Source organism: Euphorbia lathyris, chromosome 6 (genome assembly GCF_963576675.1).
Source record: "Euphorbia lathyris chromosome 6, ddEupLath1.1, whole genome shotgun sequence".
Lineage (NCBI taxonomy): Eukaryota > Viridiplantae > Streptophyta > Magnoliopsida > Malpighiales > Euphorbiaceae > Euphorbia > Euphorbia lathyris.
In genome coordinates this window covers 47,058,489-47,083,248 of record NC_088915.1, presented here as the reverse complement: position 1 = coordinate 47,083,248, position 24,760 = coordinate 47,058,489, and the positions used below count along the sequence as shown (strand labels likewise).

The following is a 24,760-nucleotide window of genomic DNA, read 5'->3' as shown; positions in this document are numbered from 1 at the left end:
ACAACTCATCCAAAACAAATCCTATAATCATACCTAGGTATTTCAGAATCTCCAACTCATAGAAAACAAGCTAAAACAACATACTAACCTTCAACTTGTGTCTATCACCTAGTATGCTTCCTAACTTGACTTGTTTGGCTTGAAAATGGAAGAAATTGGAAGATTTTTCTTTGGAGGGTGTTAGGACATGAAAAAGGAAGGTTTTCTGAAGCTTTGGTCGAAATTGTGGCTGAATATCATAAGGATTGAGTTGTGCACATCCTTTGTAAAATGAAGAGGTGTATTGTGTCTTAATATTGGGGTGACACCTCATGCTTGCTCACAAACCTCAAATTCAGCCCTCCTAAAGTATAAGTTAATCAATTTAGGACATATAAATTCATTCATTCATTTAAGTCCTAACTCAATTAACCAATCGTTACATCTTAACGACACACTAATCGTCTACTAATCGCATGATAATCGCATTATGCATACAAAACTTCTACTGACAATGAGATGAATCTAAAATGTATGTATTCAATCATGAAAACATATATGAATGTGGGAAGACTCATATGTTAGGGTTTTGGGGATGTTACACAAAGGTTGTCGGGGGTGCGTGCCCGACGGCCGTCGGGCGTCCCGCGGACGCCGAGCGCACGCCCTGCGCTGCCGGACGTGCGTCCGACTATCGTCGGACACACGTCGGCTACCGCTAGGCGCTCGCTCTACGTCGCGGAGCGTCCACGAGTCGTTCACTTAACGATCGCGATTCTCGTTGACTCACCGTTTTATTATTATACGTTTTTCTCTTTCAAAATTTTCCCGGAACCAACCGCTTCGACCGCTTTGTTAAAGGTTTTCGTCACAGGTCCTCCGACTCGGTGTCTACAAGCTGCTTCTTTTTTTAATATATGTTTTAGATTTTACCCATTCCATACTGTTTTTTATCGCTAGAGCCTCCACCAACTTCGTAGGTATCAATCCGGAGGAATGCATACTCAGACAAGTTAAGAACAAATTGGAACTATCCCGTAGCACGACATCTGAACTAAATTCCTCCCCGACTCGAAAATAACTGCATCTGAATTGCATTTCACGGTTCCTTCACTTGGTCTGATCCAAACTGTACTAGCGACCTGCTCCTGTCCTTCACGCACGTCATTCCTTTGTAATTCACGACCTCTAACATTGCTCGAGTTTCAAGAAAAAAGATGAACTCCACTTACTTGGCTTCTTGCCCCAATTACATCTGCACTTTCTACCGCCTCCCTTTGGTATCCTGCGCTAGCTGCTACTGTTGTTCGATAAACAGTGGCAAAATGCTCTAAACTTCTGTAATTTATTCCGACTTGCTCTCCCAGAAAATCACGGCCACTTCGTTTATCACCTGCACTCCCATTTGCGTCATTTGGACCATTCAATCGTACCATTACCCTGCTTTTCTTCGCTCGAACTGCAGTAAATTCGGCCAACAAAGCCAAACGAACAGTTTCCCTAGGATCCCAAATCTTATTATTCCACAATAACCCATTGCGAGCCTGTTGGAAATCGAACTCAGAAAATGAACAGACCGAACAAAAGAAAAATGGGCAGAGTCGCGGACAATGTCGCTTTCTTTAAGACGTTCGCGGAACTGCCGGAAATTAGCAAACAGTATAAACTCCGGTCGCCTCCAGGATAAAACAACCCTCTTAAATACGATTTTGTATTGCACCGTACAAAAATCATTTCTGTAATACACTCTGTAACTTGCTCAGTTTTTTGGAATCGAAAAAAGGAAAGAGTAAATTCAATGTTGTATTTTTCTGTATGCCAGACTCACCTATTTATACAGGAAGGAAAGAGCTGTTGAGCTCTGATTATATGGAGAAGATGAAGGAGGAAAATCAGGAAGACTGGGTTGGTGAAGACACGTTTAGAGCAAAATAGACGTTATGAATAACGTTCACAAAGACTGAATCAGAATGTAAATAAAAAATTATTTCCGAAATTAATAAAAAATAATAATAAAAATATTATTAATTTTTTTTAATAAAAAAATATACATTTTACACCACACCACACCACACCAACCCGGCCCGGTCGGACGGACGGCGCGCGCGCGTGTGTGGTGGTCAACCAAGGAGATAGGTCCTCACCCTTTCACAAAAGTGGGTACCCCTTGGGGCACACCCCAAGCATGTGAGGACTTTCTTTATAAACATCTCCACCAAGTGCTTTGAAAGCAATGTGGGATGTTTTTCACTTGAAAAAACATAAAGACACTTGAATGGGCTTTATTTCATAAATTGTACTTGGGCTAAGCCCAACAATCCCCCACTAGAATTTTTGAAATCGTTTTACTGAGCAGTTACATAAGGTTAGACATAAACAAAGGTATCTTTCGACTTGAACCTTTGCGTAGTGAGTATAGTTCAGATTTTACTAGAGTGACTCGTAGTCTTGAACTTTATCTCTGACGTATATCACACCATAACCTTTTCAGAGTGTAGTTCTAGTAGCCCGTGCGTTTATGGCCTTGCACGTCTATCCCGATTCAATGAATGCTCTAGAGTTTTACCCTAAACTCATAGGAAGCGGCCTCACTTCCACATTCATATAGGTGAGTCTATCAAAAGTACTCATGTAGCTATGTACTTCACTCCAAATGGAGTATAGACTTCATTAAGAGTTTCTATTATCTCAACCTCAAATCGCTTCAGGATATTCATGCTTCAAATTGCATGATTTGACTCATATTACAACACAACTTGTTATTACCCTTTGAACCTATTTCTTGGGATCTCCAGTCTATAGGTTGGGTTACCATTGTGTGTAACTCATCACTTTAGGGGCATAAGTCACATACTCTTTGCCGTATTATGGACTTTCTCTCTAGCTAATCCTTTCGTCAAAGGATCGGCTAAATTCTCTTCTGAGCGTATGTGATCCACTCTAACAGCTCCTTTTGTGAGTAGCTCTCTCACAGTGCTATGCTTATGATGTATCTGTCGTTTCTTATCGTTGTAATAACGATTCTGAATCTTAGCAATAGTCGCGGTACTATCGCAGTGGATCAATACAGCTGGAATCGGTTTTTCCCATAGGGGAATCTCAACTAACAAACTTCTCAACCAACCTGTGGCTAGTGCAATCAGTTCTGATTCCATGGTTGATTGAGCTAGAATAGTCTGTTTCTTAGACTTCCATGAAACAGCACCACCAGCTATATTGAAAATATAGCCACTAGTAGCCTTGGAATCATCTGATAAGGTATTCCAGTCAGCATCACTATATCCTTCAAGGACTGCTGGAAACCTTTGATAATGTAATCCAAGTTTCATGGTTCTTTTAAGGTATCTCATGACCCTTTCTATAGCATTCCAATGCTCCACACTAGGTCTACTAGTAAATCTGCATAGCAGTCCTACGACATACGCGATGTCAGGTCTAGTACAATCAGTGGCATAACGAAGACCGCCAATTATGCTAGCATACTCTGATTGTCTTACACTGTCTCCGGTGTTCTTAAAAAGTTTTATACTAGGGTCATAAGGTGTACATGCAAGTTTACAATCAAAGTAGTTATATTTCTTTAGAATCTTCTCAATGTAGTGAGATTGATCTAAAGAAATTCCAGTTTCAGACCTAGTTATCTTTATGCCAAAAATGACATTCGCTTCTCCTAGATCTTTCATGTCAAAGTTTTCACACAACATTGACTTAACAACATTTACAACATGAATATTAGATCAAAAAATAAGCAAGTCATCAACATATAGGCATATAATGGTGCAAAGACCATTTTCATATTTATAGTAGATACACTTATCACTTTCATTCACCTTAAAGCCATTTGAATAATCAAGTTATCAAATTTTGCATGCCATTGCTTAGGTGCTTGTTTTAGCCCATATAAAGACTTATCTAACTTACATACCTTATGGGCTTGACCAAAGACTACAAAGCCCTCAGGTTGATCCATATAAACCTCTTCTTCTAGTTCACCATTCAAAAATGCAGTTTTAACATCCATTTGGTGCACTACTAGATTGTGCACAGAATCAATAGCAATCAAAACACGTATAGACGTAATCCTAGTGACAGGTGAATAAGTATCAAAGAAATCAACATTTTCTCTTTGTCTAAAGCCTTTAGCTACAAGGCGAGCCTTAAACTTATCTACTGAACCATCAGGTTTCAGTTTCTTCTTAAGGATCCATTTACAACCTATTGGGTTACAACCTGGTGGTAAGTCTACTAAGTGCCAAGTTTGGTTTGACTGAAGTGAGTCCATTTCATCATTAATGGCTTCTTGCCATAAGTCAGCATCTAATGATGTTAAGGCTTCTTGTATAGTAAGTGGATCCTCTTCTACTGTGAAAGCATAAAAGTCAGAACCAAAGTCTTTAAATACTCTAGGTCTCTTACTTCTCCTAGGTTCAGATTCCTCAATCTCTTTTTGCACTATAGGTTTAGTAGCAGGTATGCTACTAGATGATGCACCCCCACTATTTCTCAACTTAAAAGGAAATCTATCTTCATAAAAAGTCAGCATCATTTGACTCCAATATGACTTTTGCATTCAAATCATAGAACCTATATGCTTTGCTATTCACAGCATATCCAATAAACACACATTCATAAGCCCTACTAGCAAGTTTAACTCTCTTTGGGTCAGGAATCCTAACATACGCCAAACAACCCCAAGTTCTAAAATATGATAGACTAGGTGTTTTATTTTTCAAGATCTCATAAGGAGAGATTTTGCTTCTGGATTTAGGGACCCTATTTAGCACATAACAAACAGTCAAAAGGATTTCTCCCCACCAATGTGGGGCGGCACCTGAACTAAGCATAATAGCTACTACAGATTCAGTAAGTGTCCTATTTTTCCTTTTAGCCTTTCCGTTCAGTTCTGGTGAATAAGGTGCTGTGGTTTCATGTATAATGCCATGTGTTTTATAGAAATCAATAAACAGGCTAGAACCATATTACGTGCCTCTATCGCTACGAAGTCTCTTGACTTTCCTATTGTATTGATTTTCTATTTCAACTATGAATAACTTAAACATGTCAAACGCTTCACTTTTATTTTTCATAAGATAAACAAAAGTAAAGTCAGAACAATCATCAATAAAGGTTATAAAATACCGTTTGTCATTCCTAGTCAACTTTCCATCTAATTCACATATATCTGAATGAATTAAATCTAGAGGTTCAGAATCCCTAACAACAGATTTATGAGGTGTTTTTGTGATTTTTGCCTGACTACAATAATCACATTTAAGAAATTCATTCAAATTCAATTTTGGAATTAATCCTAAGTTACTCATATTTTTAATGATACGCTTATTAACATGACAAAAACGAGCATGCCAAACATTAAAAGTACATAAGGAGTAAACAGAAGCATTCACTTTATTAATCTCAACATTCAACTTAAACATGCCTTCAGTAGCATAACCTTTTCCTACAAATACATTGTTCTTAGTCAAAGTAAATAAATCTGCTCCTATAGTCTGAGTAAAACCAGCCTTGTTGAGTAGATAGCCCGAAACCAAATTTTTTCTCATTTCTGGAGTATGCATCACATCCTTCAAAGTTAAGGTTTTTCCAGATGTGAAGTTCAATTCCACACTACCAATTCCAGCAACAATAGTGGTATGGGAATCACCCAATAGCACTTTCTTATCTTCGGTCACAGCACTGTATGTTTTGAACATACTTCTATCATAGCAAACATGGCGAGAAGCACCAGTGTCTACCCACCACCCATCTGATCCACCTATGAGGTTGATCTCGGAAATCATAGCAACAAAATTATGTTGCTCTTCAGTTAGGTTAACACTAGGAGTAGTGTTTGGCCTGTTCCTGCACTTACGTGCCATATGACCTGGTTTCCCACAATTAAAGCATAGGAAAGCAGCATCATTTCTAGGTGGTAGTTGTTGTGGCCTATTTTGGTTCCTTTGAAGGTTCCAATTCAAATTAACTCGGGTGTTGCGGTTTTGGATTGGATTGTGGTTCTGATTCTTAAAATTCTTTTGAGTGGGTTTCAGAACCGTAGTGGACCTTTTAGTGTTATTAGAAACAATAAGCACTTCTTCTTTTAAATCTTTTTTTCGAGCTTCCTCCTCAATTCGGAGGCGTGTAATCAGACTTTCCATCGAAAATTGTTTTGTTTTGTGCCTCAAAACATTTTTAAAATCTTTCCACGAAGGAGGCAATTTGTCAATTATGACAGCAACTTGAAATTGATTGTTTAAAGGCATACCTTCTGAAATAATTTCATGTGCTATCTTCTGTAATTTATGAGATTGAATTTCCACTGACTTGTCATCAGTCATATGGAATTTGAGGTAGCGGCTTACATCGTATTTTTTCGATCCGGCCTCCTCAGTGTCATACTTCCTCTACAGAGCTTCCCAAATTTCTTTTGCTGTTTTTTCTTCAGCCGTATAGTAGTCATATAGATCGTCGGTCAACCCGTTGAGTATATAATTTTTGCACAAAAAGTCAGTTTCTGTCCATTTTTCAGCAGCACAAATATCAGCACGAACATTTGCCTCATCATCATCTTCAGGAACAACAGGCTTCTGCGAAGTCAGAACAGAAGCAACCTTTTTCGTGGTGAGGTAAAAAAGCATCTTCTGTCTCCATCTTCGGAAGTGAGCTCCTTCAAACCGGAATGGTTTGTTGATTTCAGAAATACCATTTGATTGTTCGGTAGCCATCAGCAGTAATTGAAATCGTCTTAAAATTGTTGGAAATCGAACTCAGAAAATGAACAGACCGAACAAAAGAAAAATGGGCAGAGTCGCGGACAATGTCGCTTTCTTTAAGACGTTCACGGAACTGCCGGAAATTAGCAAACAGTATAAACTCCGGTCGCCTCTAGGATAAAACAGCCCTCTTAAATACGATTTTGTATTGCACCGTACAAAAATCGTTTCTGTAATACACTCTGTAACTTGCTCAGTTTTTTGGAATCGAAAAAAGGAAAGAGTAAATTCAATGTTGTATTTTTCTGTATGCCAGACTCACCTATTTATACAGGAAGGAAAGAGCTGTTGAGCTCTGATTACATGGAGAAGATGAAGGAGGAAAATCAGGAAGACTGGGTTGGTGAAGACACGTTGAGAGCAAAATAGACATTATGAATAACGTTCACAAAGACTGAATCAGAATGTAAATAATTAAATAAAAAAGAAATAAATAAATAATAATAATAAAAATATTATTAATTTTTTTAATAAAAAAATATACATTTTACACCACACCAACCCGGTTCGGTCGGACGGACGGCGCGCGCACGTGTGTGGTGGTCAACCAAGGAGATAGGTCCTCACCCTTTCACAAAAGTGGGTACCCCTTGGGGCACACCCCAAGCATGTGAGGACCTTCTTTATAAACATCTCCACCAAGTGCTTTGAAAGCAATGTGGGATGTTTTTCACTTGAAAAAACATAAAGACACTTGAATGGGCTTTATTTCATAAATTGTACTTGGGCTAAGCCCAACAGAGCCTGTCATATTGCCCAGAGTACCGTTGGCCCGTGCGATGCACAGATTCATCTTAACATATAAATATTAACAAAAATATAATCTAATAATTACAATTAATGATATAAAGGTGCTATATAAATTAAATATTATTACTTTATTTTCACATTTATTATAAATAATCTTTTTATTTTATTTTTTTTTGGTAAGAAAGGAAAGGAAAAAAAACAAAACCAACAAAAAACCTACACCGGGATCAGTCTAGGAAGGCTGACCCCAATCCTATCCTCTAGGAGAGAAGGCAAAAGAAAAGAAGGAGGAACAGAGAGGGTAGAAACACCTAACATTCTCCCATGCCCAGCAGCTGCTAAGCGATCCGCCACGCGGTTTTGCTCCCTAAAAATATGGGAGAAATTAAGATACTCAAAGGCAGGACGAAGCCTCAAAATAGCTTTGATGAGATTCTGGCTCTTCAGACAAACAGTCTGGCTATCTGAAATCCTGTTAATAGCCTCCAGATTATCAGATTCCACCGAGAGCTTTTTAACACCCATGCGAATGGCGAGTTTAATACCTGACAAGATACCCCAGAGCTCCGCAGAAAAGGAGGAGCCCGTCCCCAAGTTATGGGTAAACCCCGCCATCCAATTGCCACCAGCATCCCGAAGAACTCCTCCAGCAGCAATTCTGCCATTGCTAAGGCAGGAGCCATCAGTATTCAACTTAGCAAACCCTTCTCTAGGCTTACTCCAGCCAACTAGCAGGATCTCTTTATCCGGGGAGGGGCGAACAAGGGAATCTCTTTCAAAGCTTTGAGTAATAACAAAGAGCTTCTTCGAGAAGAAAAACAGTAAATCAGGAATAAGGACAGCCTTACCCGCAAATAATTCTTCATTCCTCCACTTCCAGATTTGGTGACAAGTAATAGCAAAGAGGATGGCACCGTGCTCCATGTTGGCCAGCAAGTTCCCCTTGGCTCCTTGAGAGAACCAGTCCCTTTCAGAAAAGGCCATGAAGGAAGGGAGGATGTGATGAGGGAGGATCCCTTCCCAGATCTTCTTACTATTTGGGCAATCCCTCAAGGCATGGCACAAGGTTTCCACATTGCCTCTGCATCTACTACAGGCACTAGACTCAGTCAAGTGCCTTCTGTGCCTATCCGCATTCGTAAGGAGCCTGTCTTTGATACCCAGCCAAAGGAAGCTCCTGATACGGTAAGGGATCTTGAGGGACCATATGGACTTCCAAATCTCCAAGGGAGGATCAGCCCTATTAGGGGTAAAAGCTTCATAGGCCGATTTACAAGAATAAGTACCATTATTCGTCAAGGCCCAGCAATGTCTATCCTTATCCTCCTCTTGATTGCTAATATTCACTCCTCTAATGTTAAGAAGGGTCTCCAGACTAAAGAAAGAGTCGAACTTTGACCAGATCCAGTCTCCCCCCGAGTCCACCACATCAGCAATTTTCCAGGAAAGGAGATCAGCCGACGGAGGGGCATTACACACATCAATCAGCGGTTTATCACCAATCCAGGTGTCATACCAGAAGCTAATAGATCTACCATTACCCACCTCCAGGCCAATCCCCGTACAGAATTCAGCAAACACGGCACTGAGCCCTTTCCAGAGGAAGGAACAGCTAACAACCCTCTCCTTCGGGCCACCAAAGATTCTATCTTTCCGATACTTCCCGCACAAGAGACGGACCCAAAGGGAGGAGGGGCATTGCCACATTCTCCAAAGAAGTTTCATTAACAGGACTTTATTATTGTCCTTTGCCTGCCTAATACCAAGACCCCCCCTGTTTTTAGTCTGGCAAGCTTCCTTCCACGGGACCAGGTGAACCTTTCTCCCATCTCCAGACTCACCCCACAGGAAACGCCGATTTATCTTATCCAGGTCACTAAGGACAGGCTCAGGAAGCTTACAGGCCTGCATGATGTGGTTCGGAGCAGCGCAGTTAACTGACTGGATCAAGGTAAGGCGACCTGCAAGGGAAAGAGAATTAGCTTTCCAGCTAGCACACAAACCATTAGTTTTGTCCAAAATATCCTTGAAAGAGGCTTTGGAAACCCTGTCACTGTGAAGAGGAACCCCAAGATACTTCCCCAAAGAGTTCGTCAGAGGTATGCTAGAGAGCTCACTCAGTCTTCTGCACAAGCTATTGTCCATATTTTTGGAACAAAGCATACGGGACTTTTGGATGTTAACCTTCTGGCCAGAAGCCTCGCAAAAACAATCAAGGATATCCATAACTGTTTTAATTTGCTCCTCATTACCCTCAACGAAAAGCATGACGTCATCAGCAAAGAGTAAATGGGTAATAGGGGGGCAATGTCTGTTGATAGAAACAGGGTGGAGAGTCCCTTTGCACACCGCCTCTTGGATCAGGTGAGACAGTCTTTCCATGGCAATAACAAAGAGGAAGGGACTCATAGGATCTCCTTGACGAATTCCTCTAGAGGGAGAAAACTCATCCGACATGTCCCCATTGATCATGACCTAGAAAACATGAGAGGAGATACACTTCTCAATCAAAATCCTCCAGTTCTCCGGGATGCCAGCTTTGGCTAAACTATCTAGAAGAAAGCTCCAGTTCAATCTATCATAGGCTTTCTCCAGATCCAGTTTGAGGGCCACAATCCCTTTCTTACCTTTCTTAATCTTCATAGAATGGACAACCTCCTGGGCAATAACAACGTTATCCATCAATTGTCTACCAGGAACAAAGCTCCCTTGGTTCTGGCTAATTATATCCGGAAGGATCTTCCGGATTCTATTAGCCACAATCTTAGTAATAGCTTTATACAAAACATTACAAAGACTGATGGGTCTCATCTGGAGGAAGGAGGAAGGCTTAACAACCTTAGGAATCAAGACAATGAGGGTTTTATTAACCGACCTGATATCGTTAGAGCCACCAAAAACACCTAACACAAAACTGCATATGCCCTCCTTAACAGTATCCCAGTGTTTATGATAGAAACTAGCGGGGATACCATCAATCCTAGGAGCCTTAGTGGACCCTATGCTAGAGAAGGCCAGATCAATCTCTTTAAGGTCAATAGGATGGAAAGCATCTTTAATAGCCTCCTCCCCCAAACGAGGAAAGGAAATACCAGAGTGGGCACTCTCCAAGTCCACAGCTTCCTCTCTAAACAGGTCCTTGTAGAAATCAAGGGCTGAGCGACGAATGTCTTCCTCCTCAAAAATCCACTCGCCACTAGCGTCCTTGATAGCATCAATCCTATTCCTCTGTCTCCTAATGATCGTAGAGAGATGAAAAAACCTGGTATTCCGATCCCCGTCTTGAATCCAGGCCTTCCTAGACTTCTGGAACCAAAGAAGCTCTTCCTGTCTAAGCACAGCTTCCAACTCGTTCTGGAGAGCTTTAAGGTGACCATTTAAGCTATGGTCGAAATGAGCCTCCAAGCAACGCTGAACGCCTTCCATCCTCCTCAAGAGTTTATTCTTCCTCCTGATAATATGGCCAAAGATGTCTTTATTCCAAACAACCACCTTCCTTCTGAATTCCTCAGCAGCGAGGAGAACATCAGAGTGGGGATGCCAATTGGTTTTCACGAAATTCCTAAAGTCGGGATGAGAATCCCAAGCCACAAGATATCTAAAGGGTCTGTTACCTTTCAGCCGGTTACTTTTGACCAAATTAATGAGGATAGGGCAATGGTCAGAGCGACGGAAGGGGAGATTCAGCACCTTGACCTCAGGAAACCTACAGATAGCCGCAACATTAGCATACACCTTATCCAACCTCACAAACAAGCTATTTCTTTTCCAGGTAAATTTGTGGCCAGCAGCACCCAGGTCTGAAAGCCCACACAGATCCATACTACGCTTGTGGTTAAGGCACCAGTTCATATAATGATTACCCCCTCCTCTCTGATCACTTAAAAGGGCAATATCATTAAAATCCCCGGCCACCAACCAAGCCTCCACCATGTTAGAGCTAATAGAATGAAGGATCTCCCACAACCTTATACGATTAGAAAGAACAGGATCGACATAAACAAAGGAAACAAAGAAAGGTTTATTACCAGGGTAGCACACCTTACTATGAATGAACTGACAGTCCATACTAACAATATCAATATTAACAAGACCTGGCTTCCAAAAGAGCCAAATCCCCCCAGCCCGGCCAGTAGCCTCCGATCTGACACAATTCCAATTCTTAAACTTTCTAACCACCTCGTCTGCTTTGGCTCCACTGACCTTGGTCTCTAGAAGAACAAAACAGGAGGGGTTAAAGTGTTTAATAAGATCATTAACATGAATGCGGGTTGTCTTGCTCACCGCACCTCTAACATTCCAAACAAAGAAATCCATCAGAAAGGAAGACTACTAACACAAGCCCAAACCCTAGATCAGGTATTTATTCGGGGCTCCTGAGAGCCTAGAGGAAGTCCCAGAAGGTCCCCTTTTAGCCCAAGAGTCTAACCCATTAAGGTTCTTCTTAGGTTTCACTTTAAGTTTCTTCATGTTCATCTTACTCACTCCTATAGCTTTTCCAATAGGAGCATCCACAGGAGGATTCAGAGAAACAGCCTTACTACTCGACCCTTCCCCTGTAGAAAGGTGAGACTGGAAGCTCCCTTTATCCTTAGCATCAGAGACAAAGAGGGGATTAATAGATTTACCCCGACTAGAAATAGGCTCGACCGATTCCAGACCAGGCATGCTCAAATCAATCTGTTCATTGGAAGGGTCCGATTCCCGACCTTCCTCCAGGGATAAGACACCGAACCTAGACCCCGAGCCAAAAGCTGAGACCACACCAGCCTCACTCCTCTTCTTGATATCCGGGGGTCTGACCTTGATCTCAGGGGCAATCTGGAGCGTAGTCATCTTCCGACTAATATCTGGCGGATGAATAGAACTAACATTAGCACTTGGCTTCCTTCTCACTGACCTCTTGGCCAGCATCCATGGCCCAAAACTCCTTTCTTCCCCTTGACTTTTCTCAGCTCCACCTATGATAGGTTGCATCAACTCCTCCGCCTCCTTCCTCTTCTTAGGACATCCCTCAAATGTATGGCCAAACATACCACATTCAAAACAGATATTATGTATACCTTCATATTCAATATGAAAAACCTTATTCTGAATACAGAATTGAGAAAAAAGAGGCTTAGCAAGATCAATATCAATACAGACCCTGGCAAACTTGCCTCTTACTGCCCCAATGGTAGTCTTATCGACATGGTGGACCTTACCAACCAGGCTACCAATCTTGTTCAGGAATCTATCACTATAGTATTCAAGAGGAATGCCTGGGAACCTAACCCAAGTAAGGATTCTGTTAACAGAGCAGTCATGGGGGTCAAAATTTGGGACCCAAGGTCTCAGAGCCAAAACATGATTGGAGATAATATACGGTCCACCATTGACCACCGCATTGTAATCCTCAGCCCTTGTGAATCTAATGACATAATAGTCATTATCAAGGTCAGTGATGGTAACCTTCCCTTTCTTAGCCCATTGAGCCTGAATCCTCTGGGCAAAGTAGTTGAAACTGATTCTTTTCCCCAAAACAGTGACAATTAATGCCAATTTCCACTTGGATCTCATGACCCGCTTGTCTTCTGAGGAAAGACGGATCCTAGGACACAAAGGGTTCTCAGGCTGACCATCCTCAGAATCGGAATCGGAGAGAAAATCCCCATCATCGTTCTCAAAAGTATCCTCCTCCATCATGGGTTCCTCCTCCACCACCCCTAACAACTTATCCCTCCAAGAGGGAGCTCCCCCATCCTTTTGATAACCTTGGGCATGCTGGCCCTGAGTAACCCGAGTGCCTGGGGATGAAACACCTTCCATAGTTTGTCCCGGAAGTAAAAGACTTAAGTCCCCCGGCACAAATGCCTGTGCGGCTTGCGCGGCCTGCGCTGCCTGCGTGGCCTGCGCGGCAAGCACGGCGTGCGCGGCCTGCGCAAGCCGCAAAGAATACCCTGCTTGTGCGGCCGGCACTCCCAGAGCACCAAGCGCAGGACGCGTCCCCCCCATCACAACGTTCTGCTCAACCCCACGGTCCACAGCCGAAAACATCGGACCTTCTCCTTCCCCAACGCCAGACGCGGCAGCCGCAGAACCCTCCCTTCCTTGATCCAGATCGGCCACCCCAACCACCGAAACAGGCACCGAATTAACCAGATCTGCCTCCCCACCATCAACCCACTCCGATCTACTACGATCCCTAGACCGATTCCTCGGTCTTTCGTTACTCCGCCGTCTACCCCGAGGAGATCCTTCTGATAAAAAAATAGAATAATCTTTTTATAGATAAATGTAATAATATAATTAAAATTAAAATATTATATATTATATTCTATTTTTTATCAGTAAAAAAGGAGGACGTGACACCCCAGTTCCATCGTTACTGTTTTATATTATATATAATATAGGGGTAAATTTCATCAATGGTGTACAACTTTTGTCCCATTTCACACTTTGGTGTACAACCTTTAATTTGTTTCATTAATATGTACGAACTTATAGGTGACCTCCCACTATGGTATACAGCAGGTAAAAATGACCGATCAACTAAATATCAACATGCCACGTCAGCCGTTTGACCGGTCAAAAAGTCAAAAATTGACCAATCATATAAAATTACATTTATATCCTTATTTTCTTCCTTCCTTCCTTCTCTCTAGGAATACTAATGGTGGCTGAAGCTAACATCAATGGCAGAAATGGCCTCAGTCTTTAGTAAGTTTCTATCCATCTTCATCCATCTCTGTTGCTTCACTTTCAAAATTCAATGATCAACCCTCCAAATAACTCAAATTCTTTTATTTCTTCTTTATCTTCTCTGCAATCTCGAACAAACTTGCAAAGCTTTCTTTTCCTCTTTACCCTCTTAATCAATACTCCAAAACGTTTATACGTTTATAGATTCTCCCAAGACATATTCTGCAAATAATGTTAGTCTAAATGAGGGATGCGCATGAGCTTGGGGTAAATCACATTTCATATATATATATATATATATTGGGATTTACTTAAATTTAAATTAGGATTTTAAAAAATAGTAATGACCCTCTGAAATTCAAGAATCAAATTCCATGGAAATACCTCTTGCTTCTTGGTCCAGTTTAGTAAACATCTTCTCACACAAATATTTATTAAACTCAACACTAGTTTAGACCTTCAGCAGAGCCGCCGTGTCCACGTCCTATGGAAATTAGTTGCTTCCGCCATCATCTCCGATCATACCCAGATGCCATTTCTATTAGTAGTCAATAGAGAAGAAGAAAGTTGCAGTCTTTTCCATATCCTAAGAGAAAACAATAATAAAGCTGAAGAAATGGATTTATCAATTCACAACCGCTGGATTTGTGATTCAATGTATAACGGGTGGTGACTAGCCATATATCTTTCTTCACTGTACAAAGTTCATCTCTCAACCCCAATTTTAGAAACTGAAATCTTTCTTCACTGTACAAAGTTCATCATTTGAAAGATCAAGAATTCATGGTTTTATAAAAGAAGTATCACCTTAATTAATGAGAAAAATTGTTTTGTTCTGGTCATTTAAGGGTCGGAAAGGAAGCTTGCATTTTGCAGACCAGGAGATATAAAATGGAAAGACCGTGATTTAGATGTTTGTTCCGATGATATTAAAATAATGCTTAATGTTAATCTGCACCTATCTAGTTCTTCAAATGGTCATTAAATAGGCTCATCACATACTTAGAGAGGGGTTAGAGAGAGAGGAGCTAGAGAGAGAAATAAATTTAGAGAGAGAAAGAAATAGAGGGAATACGGTGAAAAGATAGAATGATAAGGGTAAAAAGGAGAAATATATAAAATTAATTTTTTTAATAACTTGTGGGTCCCACTTTTATTAATAAATATGATGGAAAATGGTGATGTGGCGCGTTGACCGGTCATTTTTACCTGTTGTACACCATATTGGGAGGTCACCAATAAGTTCGTACATATTAGTGAGACAAATTGAATGTTGTACATCAAAATGTGAAATGGAGCAAATGTTGTACACCATTGATGAAATTTACCCTATAATATAGATATAGATATGTAGAGAATTAGAGAGATTTTAAGGATTAATTTAAATTCTGTAAACTCTTAGATATACTACGGATAAAATAATTTTTTATAGATAAATATAATAATATAATTAAAAATAATATATTACATATTATATTATATTTTTTATCAGTAAAAAGGAGGAAGTGACACCTCAACTTCATCGTTACTGTTTTATATTATATATAGATAGATATGCAGAGAATTAGAGAGATTTTATGGATTAATTTAAATTTTGTATAACTCTTAGAGATAGTACAGATAAAATAATATGTTTATAGATAAATATAATAATATGATTAAAATTAATATATTATATATTATGTTATATTTTTTATCAGTAAAAAAAGGAGGAAGTGACATATCAGCCCCATCGTTACTGTTTTATATTATATATATATAGATATAAATATGTAGAGAATTAGAGAGATTTTAGGGATTAATTTAAATCATGTAGAACTCTTAGATATAGGGCCCGTTTGGTTGCTACTTTTCACGCTCCTGTTTGCCTTTTCATTTCAAAAGGGGGAGTTTTAGGTGTTTGGTTAATTATCTCATGCTTGCCTTTTAAATCTGAAAAGCAGCATTAGGTGTTTGGTTAGTGACCTTCTGTTTGCCTTTCACACCTGAAAAGCAGCATTTTACAAAAGCAGAGAATCTCTGCTTTTTGGAAAAACAACTTTTTCAAAAAGCAAACAGCAAACCGTAACAACAAACAGCAAACCGTAATAGCAAATGGCAACAACAATCAGCAAACCGTAACAGCAAACAGTAGATAAAACAAACGGGCCCATAGTACGCATAAAATAATCTTTTTATAGATAAATATAATAATATAACTAAAATTAATATATTATATTATATTTTTTATCACTAAAAAAGGAGGAAGTGACATCTCAGCTCCATCGTTACTGTTTTATATTATATATAGATTACCCGTACCTGTCCTATTATCCTTATAGGGATACCTTTTGCATCTCATACCCTTCTCATTTAATTCGTCAGTACCCATTAAGAATCAATAAATAAAAAATATTAGAAATTTAACAAAGTATAAATTTAATAAATCATCCATCTAAAAATTGAACAAATTGAACCTTAATAAAGTAGCTTAGTAGTGTCACTCAATGATTGAAGAATAAAATGTAGGGATTCAAATCTCATATCTTACATCTAAAAAATAATAATATTTTTTAATACATTAAAGAGTTATGATTGGTAACGGGTACTGGATATCATGGGGATATTACATACCCGTTCCATTATCCTAACGAGTAATTATTTTGATTTCATACCCGTCTCATATCTTTGTATACAAGGTACGAGTAGTTCTATTAAGACCAGGTAATGCCGAGTATCCGCAGATACGGTACCCATTGCTATCTCTAGTCTAATCTAGACCTGTCCATGGGTTCAGTTGCTGCCCAGGCCTATGTCCATCAGGTCGAGTTTGGACAATGAAAATTGATATTAGGTCCAGCCCAGTCCAGATCCATTAAAACCCGTCTATTTTTAGGTGGACTTAAGATTGATAAAAATAGCACGGACCGGTCCAGTTCGGCCCGCCTTATTAATATTAAATAGAGATTTTATATATTTATAATTAAATATTTATTTTAAGTATAAATTTTATCTTTTATATTTAAAAATAATGTATATATTTTTAGGTAGGTTTATATGGATTGGGCTTGGGATTTAATTTTTTTACACCCGAACCCATCTAAATTAATAGTGGACTTCACTTAGAATGAGCATTTTGACATAAAAAGCCCGTCGAGCCAGATCCGAACCCGGCCATGCTCAGCCCATGGACATGTCTAGTCTAGTCTGCTTTTATCCACGGCGACCCGGCCCAACATCCATACTACTTTCTAAAACTGTGCGTTTTGTTTCACATCGCGGAAAAAGAGCCACGGTACGGAGTCAGAAAACGGTGTGTTTTGGGAGTCTAATTGAGCGTAGGAAGTTGAACTTGAAAAGGGTTTTTCTCTGCTGAGAAACTGAGGACTAAACCCTACTCCACTCTCTTCCTCGATGAAGATCCTAATTCAATCTATCTTTGGTACTTTTTCTTTTTCCTTATTGCATTCATCATCCAATCCTAAATGGGTTATGATCTGATGGATTAATTTCAGGTCACCGGAAGCCACTGCTTCGAAGTTTGGGTTGCCGTTACTTTGCTGCCTCCACCGAAGAGTATGCTAAGCGGAATTATGCAAATAACGTGTCCGAGTATAACACTGTTCTTGGCTCTCTTTTAGCTAAACGCAGGTCCTTCCTTTCTCCCTTATCATCTCTCTTCAATCTCCCTCTCTCTATATATAGGAGTCAATTTTCTAATTGGCTTGGATCTTAGGCCTTATCTACTGAGAGATGTGTACGATGATATGCTGTTGGACGGAGTGCAGCCTAGTCGAGATACATTTCATTCCTTGATCGTGGGAACCATGAAAGGCGCTCGCTTGCAGGATGCTTTCTTCTTCAGAGATGAGATGAGGAAAATGGGCTTGGTTCCTGATGTATGCCTGCTTTTCCTTTTTACTGGATTTCCTTATTGTTTAACTCTAATTCTGTATATGTTGTTTCTTTAAGTTACGATATTAGTAGTGTTATTAGTTATATACATAGATGAGAGAATGAAATATATGCATAAACAGAAGGAATTAAAAGGAGGTTGTTGTATTCTTAGATATTGTGAGATAGTTCATAGAACAATTTTTTCATATTGCACTATTTTTTGACTCAAAAGTTCCTGTGTTTTGGTCTGGTAGCCTATGTCAAGACCTGAGCCCATATGTACTGCCCTAACTATGGGGTGCGGGCTAGGTGTCTAACCACCTGGACAGAAGTCAAACCTTGATTTTAGTGCTAACCCAGTTAGATTCTTATATACAGATCAAACAGATATTCAAGTTCCAATAAAACATAGGGCTGTTACAGTGGTGAAGAGTGAAGAATCTAATAATCAATATGGTTGTGGTATTTATTTTGATGATCTCATAGGATAGGACTTGCTATTCATATTTCTCTTTTCAATTTCTTGTTTTTTTTTTTTCATTATAGTTTTCCATAGCATGTATTAGTACTCTAATGTCTTCTTATGGAAAAATTTGTTTGGTTTGATTAAAACTTGACTTACTAGACAGCAAATTCAGCTGATTGTTTTTGTTTGTTCATCACAACTGATTTGAATTTACATTTTTGTTATAGGTAAACTTTTATAACTTCCTGATCTCAACTTGTGGGAAATGCCAGAATTCTGACCATGCTGTGAAGGTTTTTTTTTTCCCTGCTAATTCTTGGATGGCTGTCTTTGTGCTGAAACAATTATTATTTTATATGCTCTCTTTGAATTGAAGATTTTTGAAGAAATGAAGAAATATGAAGTGAAGCCAAATGGACAAACCTATGTCTGCCTACTTAATGCATGCGCAGCAACTGGGCGACTAGATCGAGTGTATGCTATTCCTTTTTCTATGTAGATAAATATGCTGATTTCCTATCTGACAATTCTTTCTGATGGTTCTAGATGGAAGATCTATTTGATACATGAAAACTGCTAATATCTGAATATATCTCTGTAGCATTGAACTATAAAATTTTGGCTTTTTTAACTTCTTACATAGATGCATGCAGCCCAAGTAACTACTGAATCAGAAGTATTTGTTTGCTATAGGCATAGTTGTTAAAGGCGCACCTTACGCAAAGCTCAAGGTAGTGAGCTTTAATTCCCCTAGGCGAGGCGCAGTTTAAAAGGCTCTCGCCTTGTGTGCCTCACCTGGGCTTTGGAGGCTCTCATCAAGGCGCGCCTCAGTAAATTAAGTGTTTTGATTAGGGTGTTTTTTACTGTTGATTTTATCTCAACCACTGATATACTTTAAGTAAATTTTAACCCTTGATCTAATCTAAGTAGAAGTAGAAGAGGAAATTGGAGATGAAAATGATAGTGGAGACTTTGGAGAGGACAATATTAATCTTGAGGAGGATCTTGATGATGATTATTAGTTTTTTTTGAGCTCCGTTTGATTGACAATGAATGCTTATTAGTTTATTAGCATTAGTTAGGTACTTAGGTTAAGTATATGATGCTATGAACTTAACTTGGTGTTTTTGACATTTAAAATTATGTTTTTATGTGGTTTTGTCTTGTTTGTGTGGTTATGAGTTTGTCTTTTCGTTCATCATGGCTTATGCTTTAACTAGTAATAGAGTTTTAGTGTTGATATGTAGATTTTGTATATATATGTTTTTTATTTTCTGCGCCTCATGTTCATCAGGCGTGCTCCTTGCGCCTAGGGTCCAGGACCACTTAGTGCGCCTTGCGCCTTTAACAACTATGGCTACAGGCACTAATGGTTCTCAGTGGCGATAATCAAATTGCTAATTATTTGCTCATATACAAAACACCGTTGACTGAACTTGCGGATCATATCCATTGCCAATTACTTGCTTGGTGCTTAGCTATTTAGCTTCTCATATTTTCTGTTGCTAGAATTTATCTTGTTAATCAGTGCACATGACAAGTTTATTTAATATGACTTGTATTGCAATGCCACAGTTATGCAATTATTCGTGATATGACGGCAGCTGGGGCTGGTTTGAACAATTTCTGCTATGCAGGACTAATCACCGCATACATGAACAAGACACCACTGTCAGATGATACCGCCATGAAAGTAAATTACGAATTTTCTCTGTTTTGAGTGAAGTTTCTCTCTTTGAGTAATGATTTGATATATTCTCTTGTTGTTGAAAGATTATCGAGTTTGTTGAGCAGTCAAAGGGATGGTCATCTGTTGAATCAGCAAGTTATAATGCTGAAAATGTGATGATGTCTGTTTCTGAAGAGGAATTGTATAATTTGCCAACTGCTGAATATGTTAATAGGCGTGGAGGATTTCTTAATAGGCAGTTTGCTGTCTATCATGTTGCTTTTGTTGCTTGTGCAGATCTAAGGAATGTTCAGGTATGGTCTTGAATATTTACAAATATATTAATTTCCGTTACTGAACAAGCCTGTTTCTACCAGCCTCAGTGACTTCATATCTTTATTTGTATCTGTTTTGCTCATGATAGGCGATGGAAACTCTTTTAGAAATGCTTAAGAAGGATGGAAAGTATCCTGATATCTTCATTTGGATGCAAGCAATGAGGTATATTAATTGAAATTACTAACTATTGTGTATATATATATATATAGATAGATAGATAGATAGAGAGAGAGAGAGAGAGAGAGAGAGAAGGATTCCGATTGCTCCCTCTGAAGATTTTAAGCTTTTGATATAGCAATCTATAGCTCATCCACTATGTTTTGAGGTTTAGAGTTTTGGAGAGAGAAAATGGAGATATTTTGCTTTCTTTTTTCAATGGTAAAGGTGCAAACATGGGGCCCAGTACTTTTTTTCTGCTTCAAAAGAATAAATAGGAGTTATGAATATTTATTTAAATATTGTCATTGATCATGCGGACGACATATTCTACAGATAAAAATTGGTCCTTTTTGTGTCTTGTGTGTGTGTGTGTGTGAGAGAGAGAGAGAGAGAGAGAGAGAGAGACAAAGAGAGGAAATAAAGGAAGAAAGAGTAAAGAACAAACATTTTATTTAGTAATTTTATCGTGGGTCCCATATACATATTGTAATTTTCTTTTAACAAAAATTGATTAATAAAATACACCAATTTATAATGGAAACGCCTTTGATAATGCTAATATTTGAGTTTAATTGAACAAGATTGAAATAAATAATAAGGGATCCATACATAGTTGACGTTTTGGGACTTAATTGACATTCTTCCAGCCAATAATTTAGGGACATAAATAGAGAATGGCCTTAAAGAAACCTGTGTTGCTTGAATTCTGATTATAATTGCATTAATATCTTCATATTGTGGATAAGGAATTTCTGCCTTGATTGAATTATTGGTTCTTGTGTTGCAAGATTTCGAGTCAGGCTTATACGGGCTCTTATTTTACGATAAGTAGAGTCATGCATTTACTTGACTATCCCTTTAGTATTTGGTGATGGACTTCCTCATTTCTACCTTTGTCTTATAAACAAGTCTTTTTCTTTTTCTTTTCAAATATATCTTATGACTTTTGTGGATGTCTTACTGTAGTCAGTGAATGGAATGCTTGAAATTTATGAAGACATTTCAAGAGCTTACCTGTTGATGCTATTCAAAATTTAACATTTCAGCATTTGGGTTCCATAAAAATTTACACATAGGTCTTGTAGTCCTTAGTGGAAAGTTGGTCCTAAACCTTTTGATTTAGACTAAAGCAAAGTTTTAAGGTCTGTTGAAGGACCAAGGAATAAGATATTTGAGCTGATTTTGTTCTCTCAAGATTATTTATCAATAGTATTTGGGCGGTTAGGAACATATTCATTTATGTGCGTAAGTGTTCCTGTGGAACTGCCACCTGATTTTCTGCTTAATGAAGTTCCTCCTGGAACATTGTCTTCTGCATAACAAGCAACATTTGAATTTCTGAGATTTGTTGAATTCTTTAGCATGTACATGTTCTCCTTTATTGCATATAGTGCATAAAATAAATAGTTATTGTGTCGGTTTAAGCACTAAATGTGCATACATGGTAATATACTTGTTAGCATAATGGAGTCTATAGCTGTCTGAATATGTTTTTCTTGAATCTTCACAATTAAGCTGTGATCGAATGGCTAGATTCTACTGCAGTTTTTTGTTGTCGTGTCTCATTATTCATATTAGGTTAAGAACATATGGTGGAAACCAGCCGCATAAGTTTCCAAGAAAATATTATAAGAATACGAGATAAAAGAACTTTCATTCTATGTGCAGATCTCAACTAAGAGCTTTAACTATTATTGTGGTAGAAGTATTTAGAGGGAGAGATTTGCATGCCTATCTTGCTGGTAATGTTGATTAGGAAAGAAGAAGATCCAAAGTATTTCTGCTGTAAAAATCGACTTTTAAACAGATATTACATGAGGAAAATTGAAAACAGAGGACATAGTATTATTTCCATTTTACTTTTGGGTCCTTTTTGGTTACATTCTGGCTCATGTGTGTTTTCTTACTATTACTTTTGCCCATAAATAACTGATATCATGATCTTTTATATAATACGATTAAAATTTTTTTGGCATTTAACTAAGCATTACGGGTCTCTGATATACTTTAAATTATACATTTTAAGTTTTAGGTGAAAGATAAAAGCTCCATTTATAAATTAAATCATAATATATAATGAACCTAATAATGTAATTATTATATATCCTTTAATTGGAAAAATGATTTGTCCTGTTGACTTGTCTCGGTTGATATTATATTGCAATAAAGAAAAAAGCTAACAATATTAGGTTGTTAGGTGCTAAGGTTCTTATACAAAAAAAAAAAGATCGAAAGTGTAGAAGTGCTATATATGTATCCAATTAAAAAAAGAATGCTTGAAGGATTACATTGAGTTTGATACAATTTAGTTGTAGCAACCTAATGAGGGAGGTGAAATTGGCTGACATGATTTAATATCTTGATCCAATGATCTTCATTCGAACTTGTTATAGGCAGTTGCTAGAGTATAAGCTATTTGGTTTCTGCAGACGAAAAAAATGAGTTTTCAGTTGTAATTTGGTATATAGTCATTAAGAAATCGGATTATGCATTCAGGGGAACTGGGACTGTAACATGTAAGGTAATGCCAGTGTTGACCGTGTGCAAGTCAATCCCGTTTGGGAATAGAACAGTTTGTCTCAGGCTAATCTTACATCAATTTGAAGATTCAGAAAAATAGTTATTGTTATCTTACACTTCTGAAAAATACACTTCTGACAATTTCCCAGGTGCTATCTACTATCAGGAGACATTGATAATGGTCTTAGAATTCTTGACGAGTACAGGAATTCTGGGAAGGCTATTGCAATTGAACTTTACACTGTAAGTTTTGTGCTTGGTAAATGTATCTATTGGGAATTCTCTTCATTCTTGCCCTTTTTTTTTCTTATTTTCAATTTTGCAATGGTAATGCTGAACAAGTATCGTGTCTGTAGACACTTGCAGAGGGCGCAATGGTAGGGTATACTCCCAAGGGAATGCAACTTGCTCAAGACATACTGGTATACAATACCGCGCTTACAAGTTAAGATTATTATTATTATTATTATTCCAATGATCTATAATGTGGCTGGCACCTTGCACAATTCAGGTTGAAATGAGTTCCAGAAACTACAACTTAAACCCTAAACTAGGAAGTGAACTCCTCCTTTTAGCTGCTGGTGAAAAGGTAAGAAAATTGGGTGTATGTTAAGCATTCCGTCATCAAGTTGCAGTGTCATTTGAATATTGGAAGTTGGGTTGAATATCTAATTTTGAATGTTTACATTACAGACTGGTGGATATACAAATGCTAATTATATCTGGGACCTGATGCAAGCACGGGAAATAACCCCATCCTTCCCAGCCGTGGAAGCGTATTACAATGGGCTAAGAGTGAGCCTTCTTTTATACTTAGTAAAACCTTTTCATTTTGATTCCTGCAAAAACATGATGGTGTGAAACAGTGGTATCATAATCATTTTGTTATGCCGTTGGTATTGCAGGAACGCGCGATACCAGAAGATGATCCACGATTAAGATTAGTTTCTCAAACCTTAGACAGCATACGACACAGAGGTTTTGGAGTTGGAACTGGATTTTATAATAGATGATTTGGTGCAGGATATTTGTAGTAGCAAATAATAATCAAAATATCAATTTGAAGATTCAGAAAATACGGTGTCATTCCAGAACATTACTCAGACATGGAAGAGAGGTAGCTAGAACATGCGGTACATTTCTTTCTTGCTAGGTTCTCCTTGCAACTATGTTTTTTTTACTTGTTACTTTTTTCTTCAATTTCTGACATTCCATGCTTATTATTGTATTAACAACATGAAAGTTACAATAGTTTATGGATTCTTACATAGTCTAGCTTTTTCTCGAATCAATTTGAAATTTGGTTAATTAAAACGTTTTTATAGTTCTACTCTTCCCTCTGATCCCTCTATTTATTATCCCAATTCGATTTCAAAGATTTTTTTTATTCTTTTTTCAAGTTCATCTTTATCGTAAAGATTTATGAAGTTACTTTTGAAATTTAAAAAATGTATTAAATTTAGGAAAAAGTACAAAAACCGATTTGTAAAGATAATTCATTTGGTTTAAAAGTTTGCAAACAAGGGTTTGTGTCTTTTGCAGTTTACAAAC

At 38.3% G+C, this 24,760-nt stretch overlaps 1 protein-coding gene across 1 annotated transcript; it reads left to right on the top strand.

Moving 5' to 3' along the window:
- The first annotated feature begins 17,467 nt into the window (after positions 1-17,467).
- Positions 17,468-24,483, top strand: LOC136233421 (pentatricopeptide repeat-containing protein At4g35850, mitochondrial). The gene is made up of 13 exons (XM_066023076.1): positions 17,468-17,601; positions 17,675-17,810; positions 17,896-18,058; positions 18,750-18,815; positions 18,899-18,996; positions 20,098-20,215; positions 20,296-20,505; positions 20,616-20,692; positions 23,359-23,452; positions 23,566-23,631; positions 23,721-23,798; positions 23,903-24,004; positions 24,115-24,483. Exons 1-13 carry the CDS (start codon positions 17,574-17,576, stop codon positions 24,220-24,222), a joined length of 1,344 nt encoding a protein of 447 aa, XP_065879148.1. The 5' UTR covers positions 17,468-17,573; the 3' UTR covers positions 24,223-24,483.
- Positions 24,484-24,760: the final 277 nt, after the last annotated feature.

Excerpts from the sequence above, each read along its gene's own strand:
- LOC136233421 (XM_066023076.1), top strand. The coding sequence starts at position 17,574 with ATGAAGATCCTAATTCAATCTATCTTTG. Across the intron at positions 17,602-17,674 it reads CCTAATTCAATCTATCTTTG|GTCACCGGAAGCCACTGCTT; the intron begins GTACTTTTTCTT and ends GATTAATTTCAG. Across the intron at positions 18,816-18,898 it reads ATTCTGACCATGCTGTGAAG|ATTTTTGAAGAAATGAAGAA; the intron begins GTTTTTTTTTTC and ends TTTGAATTGAAG.